The 19894-nt window shown below is 41.7% G+C and overlaps 1 protein-coding gene across 1 annotated transcript in view; it reads left to right on the forward strand.

The window, feature by feature from the left end:
• Positions 1 to 19399, forward strand: part of MTMR2 (myotubularin related protein 2) — a 44942-nt gene extending 25543 nt beyond the window's left edge. Inside the window, exons 7-15 of the mRNA XM_029285796.1 lie at positions 3821 to 3904; positions 5050 to 5199; positions 5466 to 5654; positions 8834 to 9019; positions 13267 to 13473; positions 16612 to 16704; positions 17683 to 17796; positions 17898 to 18074; positions 19238 to 19399. Coding sequence (XP_029141629.1) covers positions 3821 to 3904; positions 5050 to 5199; positions 5466 to 5654; positions 8834 to 9019; positions 13267 to 13473; positions 16612 to 16704; positions 17683 to 17796; positions 17898 to 18074; positions 19238 to 19399 — 1362 coding nt within the window. The remainder of the gene's footprint in view (positions 1 to 3820; positions 3905 to 5049; positions 5200 to 5465; positions 5655 to 8833; positions 9020 to 13266; positions 13474 to 16611; positions 16705 to 17682; positions 17797 to 17897; positions 18075 to 19237) is intronic.
• The last annotated feature ends 495 nt before the right edge of the window (positions 19400 to 19894 follow it).

Raw genomic sequence — 19894 nt, forward strand, 5'->3', positions numbered from 1 at the left:
TTTTTCTCCCCATAAACGTTGGGATTAGTCCAGGGGTAGGCAACCTTGGCTCTTTTATGACTCGTGGACTTCAACTCCCAGAATTCCTGAGCCAGCATGGCTGGCTCAGGAATTCTGGGAGTTGAAGTCCACGAGTCATAAAAGAGCCAAGGTTGCCTACCCCTGGATTAGTCACTTTTCCCATAATTGATGGGGGGATATGTGTGTTAAACATTCCTTTCTTTTGAAAGCAGTCTGAAAGGATAAAGAAACCTTTGGATTGAGTTCAACTCCTGGTGACCTGAGGGAAATATCCATCAGGCAACAATACTGAAGTTTTTGCCATTGTCTTCTTCCAGGTTGTTTTTATCAATTTCCATTTCTAGCCTAAGCTCTAAAATCTCCTACTGATCTCCTATCAAAATACAAATTTGTTCTTATCCTGCTTGGCTTTTTTAAGATCAATCAAGGTTGGGCGTGTGCTACAGTCCTAAGAACAATGTCTCAAAGGTGCTTTTTCAAAAGGCAACTGGACTGTTTTTTCCCCCGCGAGGAAAAAGATGTTTCGCTTCTCATCCAAGAAGCTTCATCGGTGATACAGTTTCAGTGCATCCCTTGAAAGTGCAAATCAAACAGGAGTTAAAGGGAGCTCAAAATTTCTCCACTTACATCATTTTAGGGACACTTTTCCATACTGAAAACTATTTTTACAGAGTGAAATTGATATGCCTGTACCCAGGTATACAAGAGCGGTCTCAGCCAGAAAGAGAGTGCATTTTGTCTCTAATGCCTAGGCATAGCCATTTGATAATATAACACACATGCATGAATATAGGCTTTATATATGACATTTGTTATTATTTCTCTGCTCTTGTCGCTTCTGTGTATTGCCAGCAACACCCTTATTTCATCCTTATCACTACTGGGTAGGGAGGACCAGGGAAGCCACTATTAAGCCCCTATGACAGTGGTGGCGAACCTATGGCACGGGTGCCAGAGGCGGCACTCAGAGCCCTCTCTGTGGGCACGCGCGCCGTCTCCCCAGTCCTAGGCCTTCAGCTGGGTTTTATAAAACCTTTTCGCTTTAGGCCTCCGCCACCGTGTGCAAAAAAAAAAAAAAAGGTTCAATCAGTCAATTTCAACTTCTCGCGGGAAAAAAAGATCTTGCAAAGTTGGAATTGATTGATGGAACTTTTAGTCCCACCCAGTCTGCCATTACCACTGCGGCCACGCCCACCCAATGGGCTACACCCACTGGCCATACCCACCCGGCACCTGACGATGTATAAATGGGTTTTGGGTTGTAGTTTGGGCACTCGGTCTCTAAAAGGTTCGCCATCACTGCCCTATGAGGACTATTCTAGGCATTTGTCATATGAAGTTGTTCAGATTTGCTCTCAGGATGGCTTCCTGCGTGTTAAATGATGTTCCTGGTTGGTCAAGACCTCTAGGAAGGTGACATGTAGTTGGAGTCATGCAGTGCTGAATGCATCAATAAGAAAAGGTTTGTTCTCCCGGCTCTGAAGGAGGCGGTGCTCTGGCCCCTTCTCATGAAGCCATCAATAGAATAGAATAGAATAGAATAGAATAGAATAGAATAGAATAGAATAGAATAGAATAGAATAGAATAGAGCAGAGCAGAGCAGAGCAGAGCTGGAAGGGACCTTGGAGGTCTTCTAGTCCAGCCCCCTGCTCAAGCACGAGAACCTCCTATACCATCTCAGTAGTTCAAGATGGTCATCCATCAGTTTAGGGTTAAGTACCATCAATATGCTGGCGATATATACAATCCTGGGTTGTATAAAAAGAGGCATAGAATCAAGGTCACGCAAAGTATTAGTACCGCTTTATAAAACCCTAGTAAGAACACACCTGGAATATTGCAATCAGTTTTTGTCACATACTACAAAAAAAGATGCTGAGACTGTGGAAAAAGTTCAGAGAAGAGCAACTAAAATGATCAAAGGCCTGGACACTACAACATATGAAGAACAGCTGCAGGACTTGGGTTTGGCCAATCTAAAGAAAAGAAGAAATCGGGGCGACATGATAGCAGTATTCCAGTATTTGAAGGGCTGCCACAAAGAAGAGGGGGTCACGTTATTCACCAAAACACCAGAGGGCAGGACAAGAAACAATGGTTGGAAACTGACCAAGGAGAGAAGCAACCTGAAATTAAGGAGAAACTTCTTGACAGTGAGGACAATTAACGAATGGAATAGCTTGCCTCCAGAAATCGTGGGTGCTCCATCACTGGAGGTTTTTAAGAAGAGACTAGATAGTCACCTGTCTGATATGGTATAGGTTCTCCTGTTTGAGCAGGGGGCTGGACTAGAAGACCTCCAAGGTCCCTTCCAGCTCCTATTCTATTCTATTCTATTCTATTCTATTCTATTCTATAGTGCAATCTGTCTTGGTGTTTTGGAGGCTGGAGGGGTTCTGGACAGGGGAGAACCCAGACAAGATGGAGGGTCTTGTGGAGTTTGCCCCCCTCATCCAGAATCAGCTCAGAAGATTTTTCATGGCAAATAGTATCAGGGAAGCACCTCCAATTCACCCATAATAGGTTCAAGGTTTTCTTTTTTGTTTTTGCTTGCTTTTTTAAAAAAAAAATTCCACAAGAACTCTCAGAAAATCTAGGACGCTTTCAGCAATTTCCCTGAGAAAATTTAAAGAGATCATCAAGTTTGGAAGAATTTATCCACATCTTTCCAGTCTCAACGTTTTTTTTGAAAGGGAGAAGGGATCACCAAGAGGAGCAACTGATTTCTAGGACTTCCATTAAGCTCAGTGCTTCATATTCAGGATGCAAACACCAAACCCTTTGTCCCAGTAGTTCCGGAAAAAGGAGTTCCTGGTGTCTCACATAATATTTTGTTAGAGGAATTGGGAACTCTGTTTCCTGTTCTCCTTAGTGAAACTGCAAGTATGTTTGGACCTGTGCTACTCTTTAATTTGTGAGCTTTTACAGTTAAAAAAAAAGAGAGAATCCTTTGCAGAATCCTTCTCTTGATGACGCAAAAGAGAAAGTGAAAAAAGAGAATCCTGAGGTTAGCAAAAATGTTTAAAAACATATCTAGCAACTGTTGAAAATGTAGACAAAAACCAGGCACTTATTACCATCTTTGGTGGACATGCCCCAAAGCCAAAAGATTCTGGTCAAGAGTACACATATGGTTAGAGAAAATTACTAAAAAACATAGATTTTTTAAGCCAGAATTATTTTTTTTAGGCATAATTGTAGGAAATTATGAGAAAGAGTGTATATATCTAATTGTACATGCATTAACTGCAGCGAGCAAAAGAGAAAGTGGGCAGTGAAGATTTATGTGCCGTGGCATGCATTAATGTTTGGGGGGGGGAAGGGTTGGAGCCTTATTCATTATTGTGCACTAATCTAAATGGGAACTGTTGATTGTTCTCTAGCTATAGATCCCACAGTTAGCTTTAAGTTCCATGTCACTCAAAACAAACAAAACACCATCTGGAGACCATCACTTACATAAACGGCAATTCTGTGCAAAACTAAGAAACTAAAATTCGGTCCTATGATGCTGCTTTAGAAAACAGTTCTTATTAGGTTTCTTCTTAAGAACCATTTATTTCTTCCCTACCATTTTCTTGGCAGTTTCATAGATCAGAAAATAAAGGAATGTGGAGAAACATATATTGATCAGTTTATTGCAACAGATGCATGTTCTGGGATTCTCTGCCTTTCTTTTATGCTTTTATTAAGGTACACAAACAAAAAGGTACACAAACAAAAAAAGGCTGCATAGTTATTTGAAATTATATATAAAAATGGAAAATGCATTGCTAAAGAATCTCTCCATTTTTTAAGCCCCTTTTCGCATTTGAGTATAAAGAAGTTTTCCCAGAAAATGGCTGGAACGTTTATGATCCCATTCTGGAGTACAGAAGACAGGTGAGTCTCACTATTCCACTTCTGGTTTGCATGTTTTGCTCTCTAGCAAACTATCTTATTACAAACCTGCTGGTTGGGAAAAAAAATTCTAATTCAGTGCTTGGGAATTCTGGGAGTTGAAGTTCACACATCTTAAAGCCACTAAGATTGAGAAACATCGTTCTAATGCAGGGGTCTTCAAACTTGGCCCTTTTATGACTTGTGGACTTCAAATCCCAGAATTCCTCAGCCAGCCCTGGCTGGCTGAGGAATTCTGGGAGTTGAAGTCCACAAGTCATAAAAGGGCCAAGCTTGAAGACCCCTGTTCTAATGGGATAATCAAATAAAAACAATTCCCACGTAAGTGTGTCTGAGCCAGATTAATCTAAATCATAGCATATCACATGGTTAGGAAAAACTGCAACAACGATGCTGCATCTATAGAATGACCATCACTGCAGAGGATGTGAAACATTTTTGTGGATCAAAAAAATAAATAAATAAATAAAAGACCACCCTGTACATTTTCAAAGCAATCTGCTGTCTTTATAGCAGAAGGTGATTTTTTTTTTCTCTCGGTTGCTAATTAAAAATCTCGAAGTAAAACTGATAGAAAGAAAAATCTGCTCTGCGAAGTAGACAGTGAAATGGATTTGATTTGTCCACGTTTTGCAAATATCTAATTTCTAGAGATTAATATCCAGAAAGAGGATCTCCTCTTCTCTCCCCTCTATCCTCCCTTCTCTTTCCTCTCATCTCTGTCTTCTCTCATTTCTCTTGTCTCCTTCCCTCCCCTTTCCTCTCCTCCCCTCCCCCTCCCTCTACCCTCCCTCTATGCTCCCTTCTCTTTCCTCTCATCTCTGTCCTCTCATTTCACTCCTCCCCTCACCCTCCCTCTACTCTCCCTCTACACTCCCTTCTCTTTCATCTCTGTCTTCTCTCATTTCTCTCATCTCCTCCCCTCCCCTCTCCTCCCCTCTACCCTCCCTCTACGCTCCCTTCTCTTTCCTCTCATCTGTCTTCTCTCATTTCTCTCCTCTCTCCTCCCCTCCCCTCTCCTCTCCTCTCCTCCCATCTCCCCTCTTCCCCTCCCCTCTCATCTCTCCCTTCCCTTTCCCTTCCCTTTCCTTTTCCTAAAATCTGAACAGCTTCCCTTTCCTATGTAGGGAATTCCAAATGAAAGCTGGAGAGTCACTAGCATCAATGAGCAATATGAGCTTTGTGATACCTATCCTGCCCTTCTGGTAGTTCCAGCCAATATTCCAGATGAGGAGCTGAGGAAAGTGGCTGCGTTCCGGTCAAGGGGCCGTATACCTGTAAGTATGCCACTAGCAATATGACTTCTGCAGATTGGTGTCTCCCAAATGTGTTGGGCTGCATCCTTCGCCAAGTGGATTTTGAAGAAGAAAGCAAGGAATTATTTTAACAATGTATGGACATCAGCCATCCTAGCAGCAGGAACACTTCAGACTGCAGTTGCAGTGGTTTGATTCAGAGCAGTTAAATACAGAGTCACGATATTCAATTACCTTCTTGACCCACTCTTGCTTTTTTTTCCCTTTCCGTTCTTGTCTTCTACCAGGTTCTATCATGGATTCATCCAGAAAGCCAAGCCACCATCACTCGCTGCAGCCAGCCAATGGTTGGAGTCAGTGGCAAGAGGAGCAAAGAAGATGAAAAGTACCTTCAGGCTATCATGGATTCCAATGCCCAGTCCCACAAAATACTCATTTTTGATGCCAGACCAAGTGTGAACGCAGTAGCTAACAAGGTTGGACTCTCATCCCTCTTGCAACAAGTATTTCAGCCAGCTCCCACCTAGCAGCTTCCAGTACAGATAGTCCTCGACTTACGATCTCAATTGAGCCCAAAATTTCTGTTGCTAAGCGAGACATTTGTGAAGTGAATTTTGCCCCATTTTACGACCTTTCCTGCCATATTTGTTAAGCTAATAGCTGCATTTGTTAAGTTAGTAACACAGTTGTTAAGTGAATCTGGCTTCCCCAGTGACTTTGTTTGTCAGAAATTCGCAAAAGGTGACCACATGATCCTGGGTTGCTGCAGCCGTCATAAATACATGCCAAGCGTCTGACTTTTGATATAGTGTGATCATGATGCTGCTGCAGTATGAGAAACGGTCATAAGTCATTTTTTTCAGTGCCATTATGACTTTGAACAGTCACTAAAGGTACTCTTGTAAGTCAAGGACTCCCTGCATTTGGATGCTTCAGATCTTAGCTAGCAGAAGGATAGTCTGGCAAGAAGTCCAGAAAACTGGACTTTAGGGACTGGCAAGTGGAGGACAGATATTTAGGAAACCAACAAGCAAGTTCTGAGTATCCCAAGAAAAATTTCATTATCTTATGGGATTGATGAGTTTCTCAGCAACCAATGGTTTACAGCAGAGGTCTCCAACCTTTCCGGGCTCGCGGACCAGAGGGAAGGAGAACAGCTTACAAATTGGTGCACACGCGTGTGCGCACGCAAACGGCCACGTGCACTGGCAGAGCACTAGCTGCCCCGTTCGCTCATGCGGCATGCGCTGGCCTTAGCAGCCCCATTCGTGCCCGCTCGCATGTGCAAACGGGGCTGCAGGTGCTAGCGCGAGTGGGGAAAATGCACGCCCGCACGTGCATGCACCAGCCAGCCATTTCCGTGGCCCGCTGGCCAAGAGCCTGCAGCCCAGTCCCGGGCCGCAGCCCATAGGTTGGGGACCTCTGGTTTACAGACAGACAGCCTCCTCCAGATGATTTAAACTACCACTCCCATTAGTCCTAGTCAGTCTGGAATTCTGGGAGTTGAACTCCAAAGCATTTGGAGCATGTTATGTTGAATCTTCTAGCTGTGGCTGAATCTATAGAAGTGGAAATATGTCCCTGCTTGTAAAACCTACTACAAATAGTCCTCAAGTTACAACTACAATGGGGGGCTGTCCATCACAGTCATAATTTGTGATGGTTGTAAAGCAGGTCAGTTATGTGAGCCACCCAATTTTACGACTGTTTTGCGACGGTCATTAAGTGAATCACTATAGTCATTAAATGAACCAATGGTTGACATGGATTTTCCAGAAACTGGAAGTAAATTTAGGTTTTCAACAAAACGGTCATAAAAGGCAGCCATATAATTGTGGGATGCTGGCGATGGCTGTAAATTTGGTTGCTAAGAAACCAAGCTGGTCACATGATGTCATGGGGTGATCATTGGAACTTCGCATCCAGGTTGTAAGTACTCACCAGGTAATTCCATTGGAACTGCAAACATTCATTAAACAAGCAATTGGTAAGTCGAGGACTACTACTATAGTCAAAATAGAGTGAAGGATTCTCTGGGTATTCTCCATGCTGCTTTTCTGTTGTGGTTTAACAACTCAGTCATTCGTGTGAAGAATTTTCCATCCCCCAGTTTTCCATAACAATTAGTTCCAATATTGCTAAAAGGCTAATAAAAATTCTTGTGTAACGATAGCAGCTAAATACAGGAACTCGCAGTTGGAAAAAACTTGATGGAACAGTATGGTTCTAACTTGACATCTGGAAAATCAATAACACTTGAAACTCAGAAAAAGTTGTCCACCAGTAGGCAAATCTTATTCTTAGGAAGCCTCCAGGCCCCAGTGGTTGATCTTCAGAGCAGGGAAGTTCATGGGAAAAGCTCCGAGGTGACTTTCCAAATTGATAGGGCACATAGAAAAATCAGTACATTAAAAACAGCCGTGGAATCAAAATAGCAAGATAAAGTTGTTTTCTTTTCTTTCAAAAGATAGTCTTAAACGAAACTATTCTATCTTTACATACAATAAAATCTTATCTATTACATATATTTTAAATTACATATACATCTCTATTACTTAACTAACAATTTATACTATATTAGACTATTCTTACATATATGACCTTACAGTGCAGTTTAGGTTACAAACAAACAAACAAAAAATTAACAAAATATTTATTTTTCAAATTTTTTTTTTTAAAAAGATAGTCTTAAAGAAAGCAAGATTTGTGATTGTTCCTCAAAGACCAAAAAGAGGTTAACTTGATACATCATCTAATGGAACTTACCACAGATAGTCCTCAATGTACGACCACAGCTGAGCCCAAATTTTCTGTTGCTAAGCAAAAAAGTTGATAACTGAGTTTTGCTCCTTTTTATGACCTTTCTTGCCACAGTTGTTAGTTGAATGACTGCCATCATTAAGTTAGCAACATGGTTGTTAAATGAATCTGGCTTCCCCCATTGACCTTCCTTGTCAGAAGGTCGCAAAAGGGGATCACAGGACGCCAGGTCATTGCAACCGACATAAATACATACTGGCTGCCAAGCGTCTGAAGTTTGATCATGTTACCATGGGGATGTTGCAATCATCGTAAGTGTGAAAAACAGTCCTCAGTCACTTTTTTCAGTGCTGTTGTTACTTCAAATGGTCACTAAAGGAATGGTTATAAGTCAAGGACAACCTGTACTCTGCTTCTTCCCAACTTGAAATAACAACCTCAAGTAGATGGGATTCAAACAATAGAATCTCATTTCAGCCTTGGCAGCTGTGACCATGTATGGCTGTGCAGCCAGTGATGCTAAGTTTGCACGTCTGAAATCTTAGTGTTCAGCAATATATGTAAATTCTGCTGAATTGTTCACTCATGAAAAGATAGAAATGATCAAGAAGGGTCCATCAGAAAGTCCTCACGCTCCTCGGTACCACATCCCCTAATGGCCTTATTACAATCCCAGTCGATGTGGGCCCAGTTAAAATATACCCCCAAAATTTATCAAAATAAGCAGGTCATCACAATCTGGACTTTTCCCAGACTTCCACTCTCCCAATGTAGGGAGACCACACCTCCAAGCCTGTCTAGAGTGTGGAAGTGTGGTATAGTCCTTCTTGTTGTTATCTGAGACGTCTGAAATCTTAGCTAGCCCAAAACAGCCCCATATTCGTTGTCTTTGCAGGCAAAAGGAGGAGGTTATGAAAGTGAGGACGCCTATCAGAATGCCGAATTGGTTTTCCTGGACATCCATAATATCCACGTCATGAGAGAGTCATTGAGGAAACTCAAAGAAATTATATATCCCAACATAGAAGAGACACACTGGCTGTCGAATTTGGAATCCACTCATTGGCTGGAGCATATCAAGGTCAGTTGATGGGTATTCTGTATCTGTCTGTATTAGGCCACAGAGTCCATTGGGAATGGGTGCCCTAGAAATGCCACGAAATAAATAAAATGCACTGTGATGGTGTGTTATCGGCATGGATTCATAGCAACTGTTCCTACTGGTAAAGATTTTCCACTATCCAGGAGCAGAGTCTGCATTTCATGCTTGTTGGCTGCAGTGATAGAGACTTCAGATACTAGCTGGAATTTTCCTCTTGTAAACTTTCCCTTCCTTCTAATGAATAATTGCTAATTAGAGCTATGAGATACTGGTTCATTGGATTATTTGTTCTCAGTCCAAACCGAAAGGAGGACATCTGACATGTATTCCAGAGAGATCTTATTTTCAAATGAAGCAGGTAGTTCTGATAATATAATTCTCATTCATTTTCTCCCACTCTTACACTGAAGTGGGTCAGTAGTTTATCTCTTTTGTAAAGAAAAGAGTGAATAAATCTGTTGAGCATGACACTTTTGCAAGGAAACAGTTGGACTGAGGACATGGAGAGGGTAAAAGAGATCTTTTAGTGCAGGTGTCTCCAAACTTGACAGCTTTAAGAGACTTGTGGACTTCAACTCCCAAAATTCCAGACAAGGAACAATGGATGGAAACTAGTCAAGGAAAGATTCAACCTAGAAATAAGGAGAAATTTTCTGACAGTGAGAATCATCAACCATTGAAACAGCTTGCGTTCAGAAGTTGTGGGTGCTTTATCAGTGGAGGCTTTCAAGAAGAGACTGACAGCCACTTGACTGGAATGGTATATGGTCCCCTGCTTGGGCAGGGGGTTGGACTAGATGACCTATAAGGTCCCTTCCAACTCTGTTACTCTAAGTTCTGATTCCCCAGCCAGCATTGAAGTCCACAAGTGTTAAAGTTACCAAGATTGAAGACTCCTGTTCTAGTGGCAGTCTGGAATGATTTGCAGTCAATCTCAACTAGACTTGTCTTCTGCTGATTGTTTATTTTCTTTCAGCCTACCTTCCACCTATTTTATGCAAAACAGAGGTACTTGTAAAATACAGCAAAAGCTCATTTTACTGGATCCTGACTGATCAGATTTTGCATGCATCCGACTGAACTTCTGCTACAATTTTTTTGTAATTGTAAATCATGAAAATGACATAAACTCACTCATTAATAATTAACGATAGATAGATAGATAGATAGATAGATAGATAGATAGATAGATAGATAGATAGATAGATATAGATGATATAGATATAGATATAGATATTTTAAAAATGCGAGTCCCGGATATATTTATAATAGAAAAAACTACTAAAAACATTGATCTCTGAGACAAAAATTTTTATTAAGAACTAAGCTTTCGTCAGCAGCTGCTGACATTGTCAAAGTATAAGCCAGGATCTGGGGACGCTTGTCCTTATAGTCTTTGGGAAGCTAAAGATTTGGACAATGAGCGTATCATAGGTCTGTCCATCCCCTGCGCACCTAAAATTGGCTGCATCAGTCTTGTTTCTGCTGTGCTAACCGACATCCGTTTGAATTTTACTGCTCTGCCTCTCCCCGCATGCCCTACCTGCCTAGAACTTGCGGCGCACGGTCGTCTTGCAGCGCACGGTCATTTGACGTCGCCGCCTATTCTCCCCACTGTCTTGCTTAGGTGTATCCCTAAGATTTGTCCAAATCTTTAGCTTCCCAAAGACTATAAGGACGAGCATCCCCAGATCCTGGCTTATACTTTGACAACATCAGCAGCTGCTGACGAAAGCTTAGTTCTTAATAAAATTTTTAGTCTCGGAGATCAACGTATATTGCACTCGTGTCAGAAGCATCAAGGTGCTTCCAGGTTGAAAGGGTTAGTCGGTGATATCACCATTGCCCTTGGGATACCCAGTTGGAGGCTCCTTTCATATCCCCAGCAGGAGCTGGAGCCAAGGACGAGAGCTTAACCCCGCCCCATGGCAGCTTTCAGGTCTCAAACACAGTCTTGCCAACTTCCTGCCCAGAGTCCCAACCGTTCGAGCCACCGTGCTCCAAATTTGCATCATGATGTCATCACATAAATTAGATAAATCCTCAACGATAGTCTTGTCTCTGATTCAACATGAATACCTCTGATCCAATTTATTCATTTATCAAATTAAATAGCCACCCATCTCACAGACCTGACTCTGGGCAGTGTACAATAAAACAAATACCATACAAATAAAAACAAGGGAAAATGCACTAGCATCCTACACACAGTCTATTAAAACAAAGCTCCACTATAGATAGTATGTACCAGGTTTTCTAGAATTCGGCTTTACAGGGATTGACTTGTGATAATTTCTGGTAACTTGATTTGTATATTTGTATTGGAAAACTTTGACATTCCCATGAACCTGAGATGTGTCCATGTCCTTAGGTGGCCTCCAAGTGTTCTTGAACTACAGTTGGCAGCCAACATCCCTGATGGTAAAGCATCTTGAGCAGGGGTCTTCAAACTTGGCAACTTTAAGACTTGTGGACTTCAACTCCCAGAATTCCTCAGCCAGCTGTGGCTGGCTGAGGAATTCTGGGAGTTGAAGTCCACAAGTCTTAAAGTTGCCAAGTTGGAAGACCCTTGATCTTGAGGATCGCTTCACTACATCTCCGACTTTTTAAAAACACCTGTGGATGTTCTGTTTTAGTCTCTTAAGATGATTTAAGCTTTTTATATATGAATCTGATTGAGCATACTACAGTATGTACATTAAATCCCATTACTCAATTAAAGAAGAAAGAGAAAACCTTTCTTTATCCGAAGCTTCTTTTATCAGCAATCACTGGATTTGTTCCACATGCCAATGTTTATTTATTTACTGTATTTATTTATTAAACTCGTATGCTGTCTTTCTCACCAGAGGTGACGCCAGGCAGCTTACAGTCATTGAATAAAATGCCGAATAAAACACCAGAACAATAAATACAGATCTTAAATTTAAAAATGTAATTAAAAGTTCAGTTCTGTGAATATAGCCAATGAATGACTGAGGATTGAAGCTAAGATGTTTTACAACTGTAGCTTCTATCAATCTCTTTTAGCAAAAACAATGTGACATGAGGTCATTAGCAAGAAGAGACTTTTATTTATGTTTACACAGGTTCTGTCAAGCAAATTCATGATATTCACTGATTGGGAAAAGCACTTGCATTACACAGAATGCAGGGACCACAAGGCTACAAGTGAAAAATTACAGATGAACTGATTTATCCTTCCTTTGTTCTTTGTTTTCCACATGACTCATTTCTTTGTCCTTTGCAACCTACGTGACTGGGTCTATTTGCTAATAGAACTGATTTATATTTCTCTACAAGAAAACAGTTGGGACAATGTCATAAAATTGGGAGGGATAGTGACCTCATGTCACACTGTCTTTGCTAGAACAGGTTGACAGAAGCTACAGTTGTAAAACATTTTAGCTCGAGTCCTTAGTCATTCATTGGCTATGTTCACACAAGGATTGAACAAGGTCACTTAGATTTGGCAATGCATTTTCATAATCTGCAAATCTTGGTTTTAACGTTATTAGTTCTTTTATTAAAAAGAGGTCAGTATATTGTGCCAATCCAGCCTGTTTGGGACTTTAAGATTCGACATATCATGTAAAGCCAAAATATAGGTTGATACCATAACTAGATTAAGTGTGTGGTGTAAACCCATTAACCTATAGAATTTTACTTAGCTATGGTTTTGTTGGGGCTGTTCCAAGGGCAGAGAATAATGGATAGATGCTTCTACCCAACTCCAATGGCATAAACTAGAAATTGCAATCAGTGAGACTAACAGCCTTGGATTTATAGGAAATATGAATATCTTAAGTGGCAAAAAAAGCCTTTCCTGATTTTTTTATGATAAAGTATGAGTACAAATGCAGTGTGTTGTGTACTAAAATAATATGCACGCAAGCCTTAGCAAATAAATTGGATATAATCTTTGGAATATAACAGAACTTTGAGAATAGACAGTGGTTGCCTTCTTACTCAATGCATGAATGAATCAACATGAAGGTATGAAAAAACATACTGAAATATCCCTTGCAGTTTTCTCCATACTGCTCCCATCATGCAAAGATATTATCTTGGGCCTTTTTAAGGTGAAGATGATAGATGGAGCCCAATTGTTCTCAAGACTACTTTAGGAACGTTGTCCATGGGGTCGCGATGGGTCGGACACGACTTCGCAACTAACAACAACAACCACAATCACATAATGCCTTTCTTTTTTTTTTTTAACCCAGCTGATTCTCGCTGGAGCTCTTCGGATTGCTGACAAGGTTGAATCAGGGAAGACCTCAGTGATTGTACATTGTAGCGATGGATGGGACCGTACTGCTCAGCTCACATCTCTGGCCATGCTCATGCTAGATGGCTATTACAGGACGATACGAGGCTTCCAGATGCTGCTAGAGAAAGAATGGCTGAGTTTCGGGCACAGATTCCAGCTGGTGAGTTAAGGTTATTTTTTTTTGGTAGAACATCGTATTATAAAAATATATTATATTATAAAGTATAATAAAAATCATTATACATTATAAAAACTACTACATATTCTAAAACGATGTTGAGACTCCGGAAAGAGTGCAGAAAAGAACAACAAAGATGATTAGGGGACTGGAGATTAAAACATATGAAGAACGGTTGCAGGAATTGGGTATGTCTAGTCTAGTGAAAAGAAGGACTGGGGTGACATGATAACAATGTTCCAGTATTTGGAAGGCTGTCACAAAGAAGAGAGGGGTCAACTTATTTTCCAAAGCCCCAGAATGCAAGACAAGAAACAATGGATGGAAACTAACCAAGGAGAGAAGCAGCCTAGAACTAAGAAGAAATTTCCTAATAGTGAGAACAATTAACCAGTGGGACGCCTTGCCTTCACTGGAGGCTTTTAAAAAGAGACTGAACAGTGACTTGTCTGGAATGGAATAGGTTTTCTTGATTGAGCAGGGGCTTGGCTTAGATGACCTCCAAGGTCCCTTCCAACTCTGTTATTCTGTTATCAAAGGATTTTGAAATCCAGTTCTTTACCAATAGAAATAACAGAAAGAGAAGATAATTTTTTTTCTGTCTTAAATCAGGTTCCAGGAAAAACAGAGTGAGGGTTTTTCGGTGCACTGCTGGTTCACAGTCAGATTTTTGCTGAATTCTTGTGCTGAACATTTATTCATAGGCCTTTTTCTCTTAGCTATTTCTTTGCATTTGGCCCATTAGTTGATCTTGTAAACAAACATACAAGTAGAATTCTGTATCTCAGGCTGCTGATCCTTGATTTAAGGTTGTGAATGCGCACTTATAAACTGGCTGAGGATTGCTGATCACCACTCAGACATAATTCCAGGAGACTAGCAAAATTCCACAGCCTACTGTGGAAGAATAGAGTGCAATAATTTGGGGGGGGGATGTCAAGGTTTTTGATAACTGTTGAAAGCCAGAAGTGATTATTTTTCAACCTAAACCCTCACAGAATTCCCCTTAGCAAGATTTATTGAGATGAAAGAGATGAGGTTACAAGAATTCCAGCAACTGCGTAATTTTTCCTATAGAACCACTACTGTATATCTCCATGCGCAAGAGGGTGACACTTTTTGATAATTCTTTCTAACAGCCTTGCTATACTCTGGTGAAGAGATGAGCTTTTTTACTCTTAACTGGAAGGCTTGCAGGGGTCTGTTTACATGGATCTTTGAAACCTCTATCAATCTGGGAGTCAGTTCAGGTTATGATTATATAACTGTGCCAAGTAAACCATCTCCCAGTTTCTCAAAGTTTGGGGAAATGTGTTGATCAGCACAGAAAACACTTGCAAGAAAATATACGCCCCCCTAATTTCTTTCTTTGACCCAGATGCATCTTTTTGTGTCCCCTCCTCTCCTGCCTCTGAAGATGTGTACTTGTGTCACTGCATTTCTACCCCTACGTTCACATTCGGTGCGATGCCTTAAAATCCAAATAAAATTTCACTGATAGCTTTAATGTGACTGTCATGGCTGCGTTTCCTTTGCAATGTACAGCGGTGCATGTCACCAGATGGTGCATCCTATCGGATTATACAACTTGTCCAAATAGGTTATAGTAATAATAATAATAATAATAATAATAATAATAATAATAATAATAATAACAACAACAACAACAGTAGTAGTAGTAGTAGTAGTAGTAGTAGTAGTAGTAGTAGTAGTAAAGTTGGAAGGGACCTTGGAGGTCATCTAGTCCAACCCCTTGCTCAGGCAGGAAACCCTATACCAGTGATGGCGAACCTTTTAGAGACCGAGTGCCCACACTGCAACCCAAAACCCACTTATGTATCGTCGGGTGCCGGGTGGGCGTGTCCCATTGGGTGGGCGTGTCCCATTGGGTGTGGCTTCGGTGGTAATGGCAGACTGGGTGAACTAAAAAGTTCAATCGATCAATTCCAAATTTGCGAGACCTTTTTTTTCCCCCGAGAAATTGAAATTGATTGATTGATTGAACCTTTTTTTAGTTTTGCACATGGCAGTGGAGCCCTAAAGCGGAAAGGTTTTATAAAACCCAGCTGAAGGCCTAGGACTGGGGCGATGGTGCACGTGCCCACAGAGAGGGCTCTGCGTGCCATCTGTGGCACGCGTGCCATAGGTTCGCCACCACGGCCCTATACCATTTCAGACAAATGGCTGTCCAGTTTCTTCTTAAAAACCTCCAGTGTTGGAGCATTCACCGCTTCTGGAAGCAGGTTGTTCCACTGGTTAATTGTTCTCACTGTCAGGAAGTTTCTCTTTAGTTCTAGATTGCTTCTCTCCTTGATTAGTTTCCACCCGTTGCTTCTTGTCCTGCCTTCAGGCGCCTTGGAAAATAGCTTGACTCCCTCTTCTTTGTGGCAGCCCCTGTCCTTGGCTGTGCTGCTCTGCGTGGGCCATGCTCGGGGGCAACTCTCCTCCAGGGGGGCTGCTGGTGAGGAGGGGGTTGCAGGGGGAGGCAAGGCTGGGGCAATGGCACGTGTGCCCACAGAGAGGGCTCTGAGTGCCACCTCTGGCACTCAGGTTGGCCACCACTGATGTAGATGATGGACATTAACATGGATAATTCTAAAAGGAGATTGAGTAAAGTTGCGGGGACATGTATATAAAGAGCTATCTTGATGGAGTGAATGCCAAGACTCAATATTGAAGTTTCATGTTACTTTAGGATGGGGGGTGTGTGTCAATATGTCAAAAATATCAGTTGTGAAAAAAACAACATGGAAGAGAGTTATGTCTTTTCTCCTGAAGAGAACTTGAGGAGTATCTAGTTGGCCACTGGAAATGTTGGATTTAGATGACCCTTGCCTAATTCTACACAGTATTAATTTCATATGTTATTAGAGGAGGATGAAGGGTGAAAATATTTACACTGTACGAAAGCCACAATGAACTTTAAATGGGGAGGGTGGAGGAAGAGAAATGCAAAACTGCTGTTTGATTGTTCTTCAGGCTGCAAATCAAAAATTGGGGCTCCACCTGCAGGCCTGATAAGTTGCTTGCTTTTGTTCTCTAGGATGAGGGCAATTGTCGTAGGTCTGTGTCGCTGTGTCTGTGTGTTTTTCCTTCTACCTTTCTCTTTTTTTATTTCAGAGAGTTGGCCACGGAGACAAAAATCACGCTGATGCTGACCGATCTCCTGTTTTCCTCCAGTTTGTGGACTGTGTGTGGCAGATGACGAGACAGGTACATTTTGGGGACAGCAAAGAACCCTTAGAAATAATCTTCCTCCCTTTTTATTGTCGAGCCAATATAAAGTATCTGTGTCAATGTTTATGTGTAGGAAAGGTCGATAGGTTGCAGTTCTATAAAAATATAGTATTTCAATGGCAATAAGCCTGGTAAACTCAGTGGGTCTCAGTGCTGAACATATTCTCCATTTGTACAGGCAATCCTCAACTTATGACCATAACTGAACCCAGAATTTATGTTAAGTGAGTTTTGCTCCATTTTACAACTTTTCTTGCCACTGCATTTGTTAAGTTAGTAACATGGCTATTAAGTGAACCGCTGCATATAAGTGAACCGCTGCATATAAGTGAACCGCTGCATTTGTTAAGTTAGTAACATGGCTATTAAGTGAATCTAGATTCCCCATTGACTTGGCTTGTCAGAAGGTCACAAAAAGCTGATCACGTGACTCCAGGCCACGGCAACCGTCATAAATATGAACCACTTGCCAAGCATCTGAATGTTGATCAGGTCACCACGGGGATGCTGCAACGGTCTTAAGTGTGAAAAACAGTCATAAGTCACTTTTTTTCAGTACTGTCGTAACTTTGAATGGTCACTAAATGAACCGGGGTAAGCTGAGGACTACTGTACACATAAAGATCCCAAAAGTACTAACTGGACTCTGTTTTTCCTTGAAGATGTTTCGCTTCTCATCCAGGAAGCTTCAGAACCGAAGAAGCTTCTTGGATGAGAAGCAAAACATCTTCAAGGAAAAACAAAGACATTTAAATTGCCTTTTGAAAAAAGAATCTTTGGGGCAACCATGACCTGGATGACTGAGAATCTCCATAGACACACACATACACACTTCTCCAGTACACATACACATTTCTCCAATATAATTTTCTGGCAGGAAAATGTCTTTTCAAGTGTCGGGTGGGAAAATCCTGTGTAAATCTACTGTCACATTTTCCCTTTCTTCCTTCCAAGTTTCCCACAGCTTTTGAATTCAACGAGTTCTTACTCATCACCACCCTTGACCATCTCTACAGCTGTCTCTTTGGGACCTTCCTGTGTAACAGTGAGCAGCAGAGAGTGAAAGAGGTAAACCATCGCAATACTTTTTTAAAATAATAATAATAATAATTCTCCCTACTCATTTATGTATGCTTTTCAAATGGGACAACATACTTGCTCCTTACCAGGGCCTTTCAGAAAAGACAGTATCCCTGTGGTCCTACATCAACAGTCAGCTTGAAGACTTCACCAACCCTCTGTATGCCAGCTACACCAACCATGTGTTATATCCAGTGGCCAGCATGCGTCACTTGGAGCTTTGGGTAGGATACTACATCCGGTGGAATCCTCGGATGAAACCACAGGTAAACCGATTCGTGGGGAGGAGAAAGGGGGCGCGGGTCAAAATCAGATGTTTCTTAGCATTGTAATTATGGTCAGTGGACTTTCTGTGTTTCGCAATACTAACTAGAAGATGTTCGTTTATGACAGGGGTCCCCAACCCCCGGTCCATGGCCCAGTACTAGTCCACGGCCTGTTGGGAACCACGCTGTGCAAGGGGCGGGTGAGCGCACATGCACGCGAAGCTCCGTTTGTGTAAGCAGCGGGCGCATGTGTGAAACCATCCCCTCCCCCCACTGCTACCACTTCTGCCAGTCCACAGAGTCAGAAAGATTGGGGACCACTGTTCTATGATGACCACATGGCAACAAGGATTTTATTATTATTATTTTTCTATTTGTTTGTACATCTTCCTCCTCCTATTTTCCTCACAACAACAAACCTATGAGGTGAGTTGGGCTGAGAGAAAGATTGGCCCAAAATCACCCAGCTGACTTTCAGAGCTAAGGCAGAATAGAAGTCACAGTCTCCCAGTTTCTAGCTTGGCATCTTCCCCTCACATTGTGCTTTGACTCATCCAAAATCAATGATATTTGAAATTGTATGTGTATTATTCCAGAGAATTGGCTGTGTAATTGTACCTAATACAGGTAGTCCTCGACATATGGCCACAACTGAGCCCAAAATTTCTGTTGTTAAACAAGACAGTTGTTAAGTGAGCTTTTGCCCCATTCTATGACCTTTCTTGCCACAGTTCTTAAGTGAATCACTTAATCACAGTTGTTAAGTTAGTAACACGGTTGTCAAGTGAATCTGACTTCCCCATTGACTTTGCTTGTCAAAAGGTCATAAAGAGGATCACACGAGCCCGGGATACATAAATATGAGCAACCGTCATAAATATGAGCCAGTTGCCAAGCGTCCATACTTTGACCATGTGACCATGAGGGTGCTGCAATGGTCATAAGTGTGAAAAACGGTCATAAGTCAATTTTTTCAGTGCCGTTGTAACTTCAGTCGCTAAACGAATGATTGTAAGTGGAGGACCACCCGTATCACTTGTCCAGAAGAGAATTTGGGTATTGAAACAGGTTGTGGAACTCTGCTAGGTCATTAAAAAAAAAAACTAGGTTATTATAATTTTCTGTCCCAAAGTTGAGCAAGGTGTGTTTTGTTTTGCCATTAGGAACCAGTCCACAATCGCTACAAAGAACTCCTAGCAAAACGAGCAGAACTGCAGAAAAAAGTGGACGAGCTTCAGCGAGAAATCACCAATCGCTCCACTTCCTCCTCTGAGAGGGCCGGTTCCCCCGCGCAGTGCGTTACGCCGGTCCAGACGATTGTATGACGTCGTGCACACCCGTCTTTCAAAACCCGATGCTCTTTCCCAATGTCTTGACGCGTCCCCTGGCTGGCCTTGATGGGAGCCGCAGCCCAACGCAGCGAGAAAGCAACAGATTGAGGGAAAAGCTGGAGCAGGACTCTTGTGGTGGTGACCCTTTTTCTAAGAAAGAAGCTGACGTGATTAGAAAGGGCTTTTCCTAAGACTGTATTTATTATGTTCTACTTCTCCAGGGTATTTTATTGCAGCTGTAACACTACAAGAGCCGGAATAGTTGTTTTGTTTTTTTTAAAAAAAGAACCTCTTATATGATTAATTTTCTTGTGGGCTAATTAAGAGGGAAACTAACTGCATGGCATCTCAAGGCACAATTATAGGACATTTATTAATGAGTTCAGAGTGTTTAGCGTCGGCTTTTGCTGTGGAACGATGCGCTTAAAACAGGGTCATACTTATTTCAAACCTCAGCCACCTGAATACAAAGACCCTCACAGGGATTCC

The sequence above is a fragment of the Protobothrops mucrosquamatus genome, unplaced genomic scaffold (genome assembly GCF_001527695.2).
Source record: "Protobothrops mucrosquamatus isolate PMUCROS unplaced genomic scaffold, P.Mucros_1.0 scaffold2272, whole genome shotgun sequence".
Lineage (NCBI taxonomy): Eukaryota > Metazoa > Chordata > Lepidosauria > Squamata > Viperidae > Protobothrops > Protobothrops mucrosquamatus.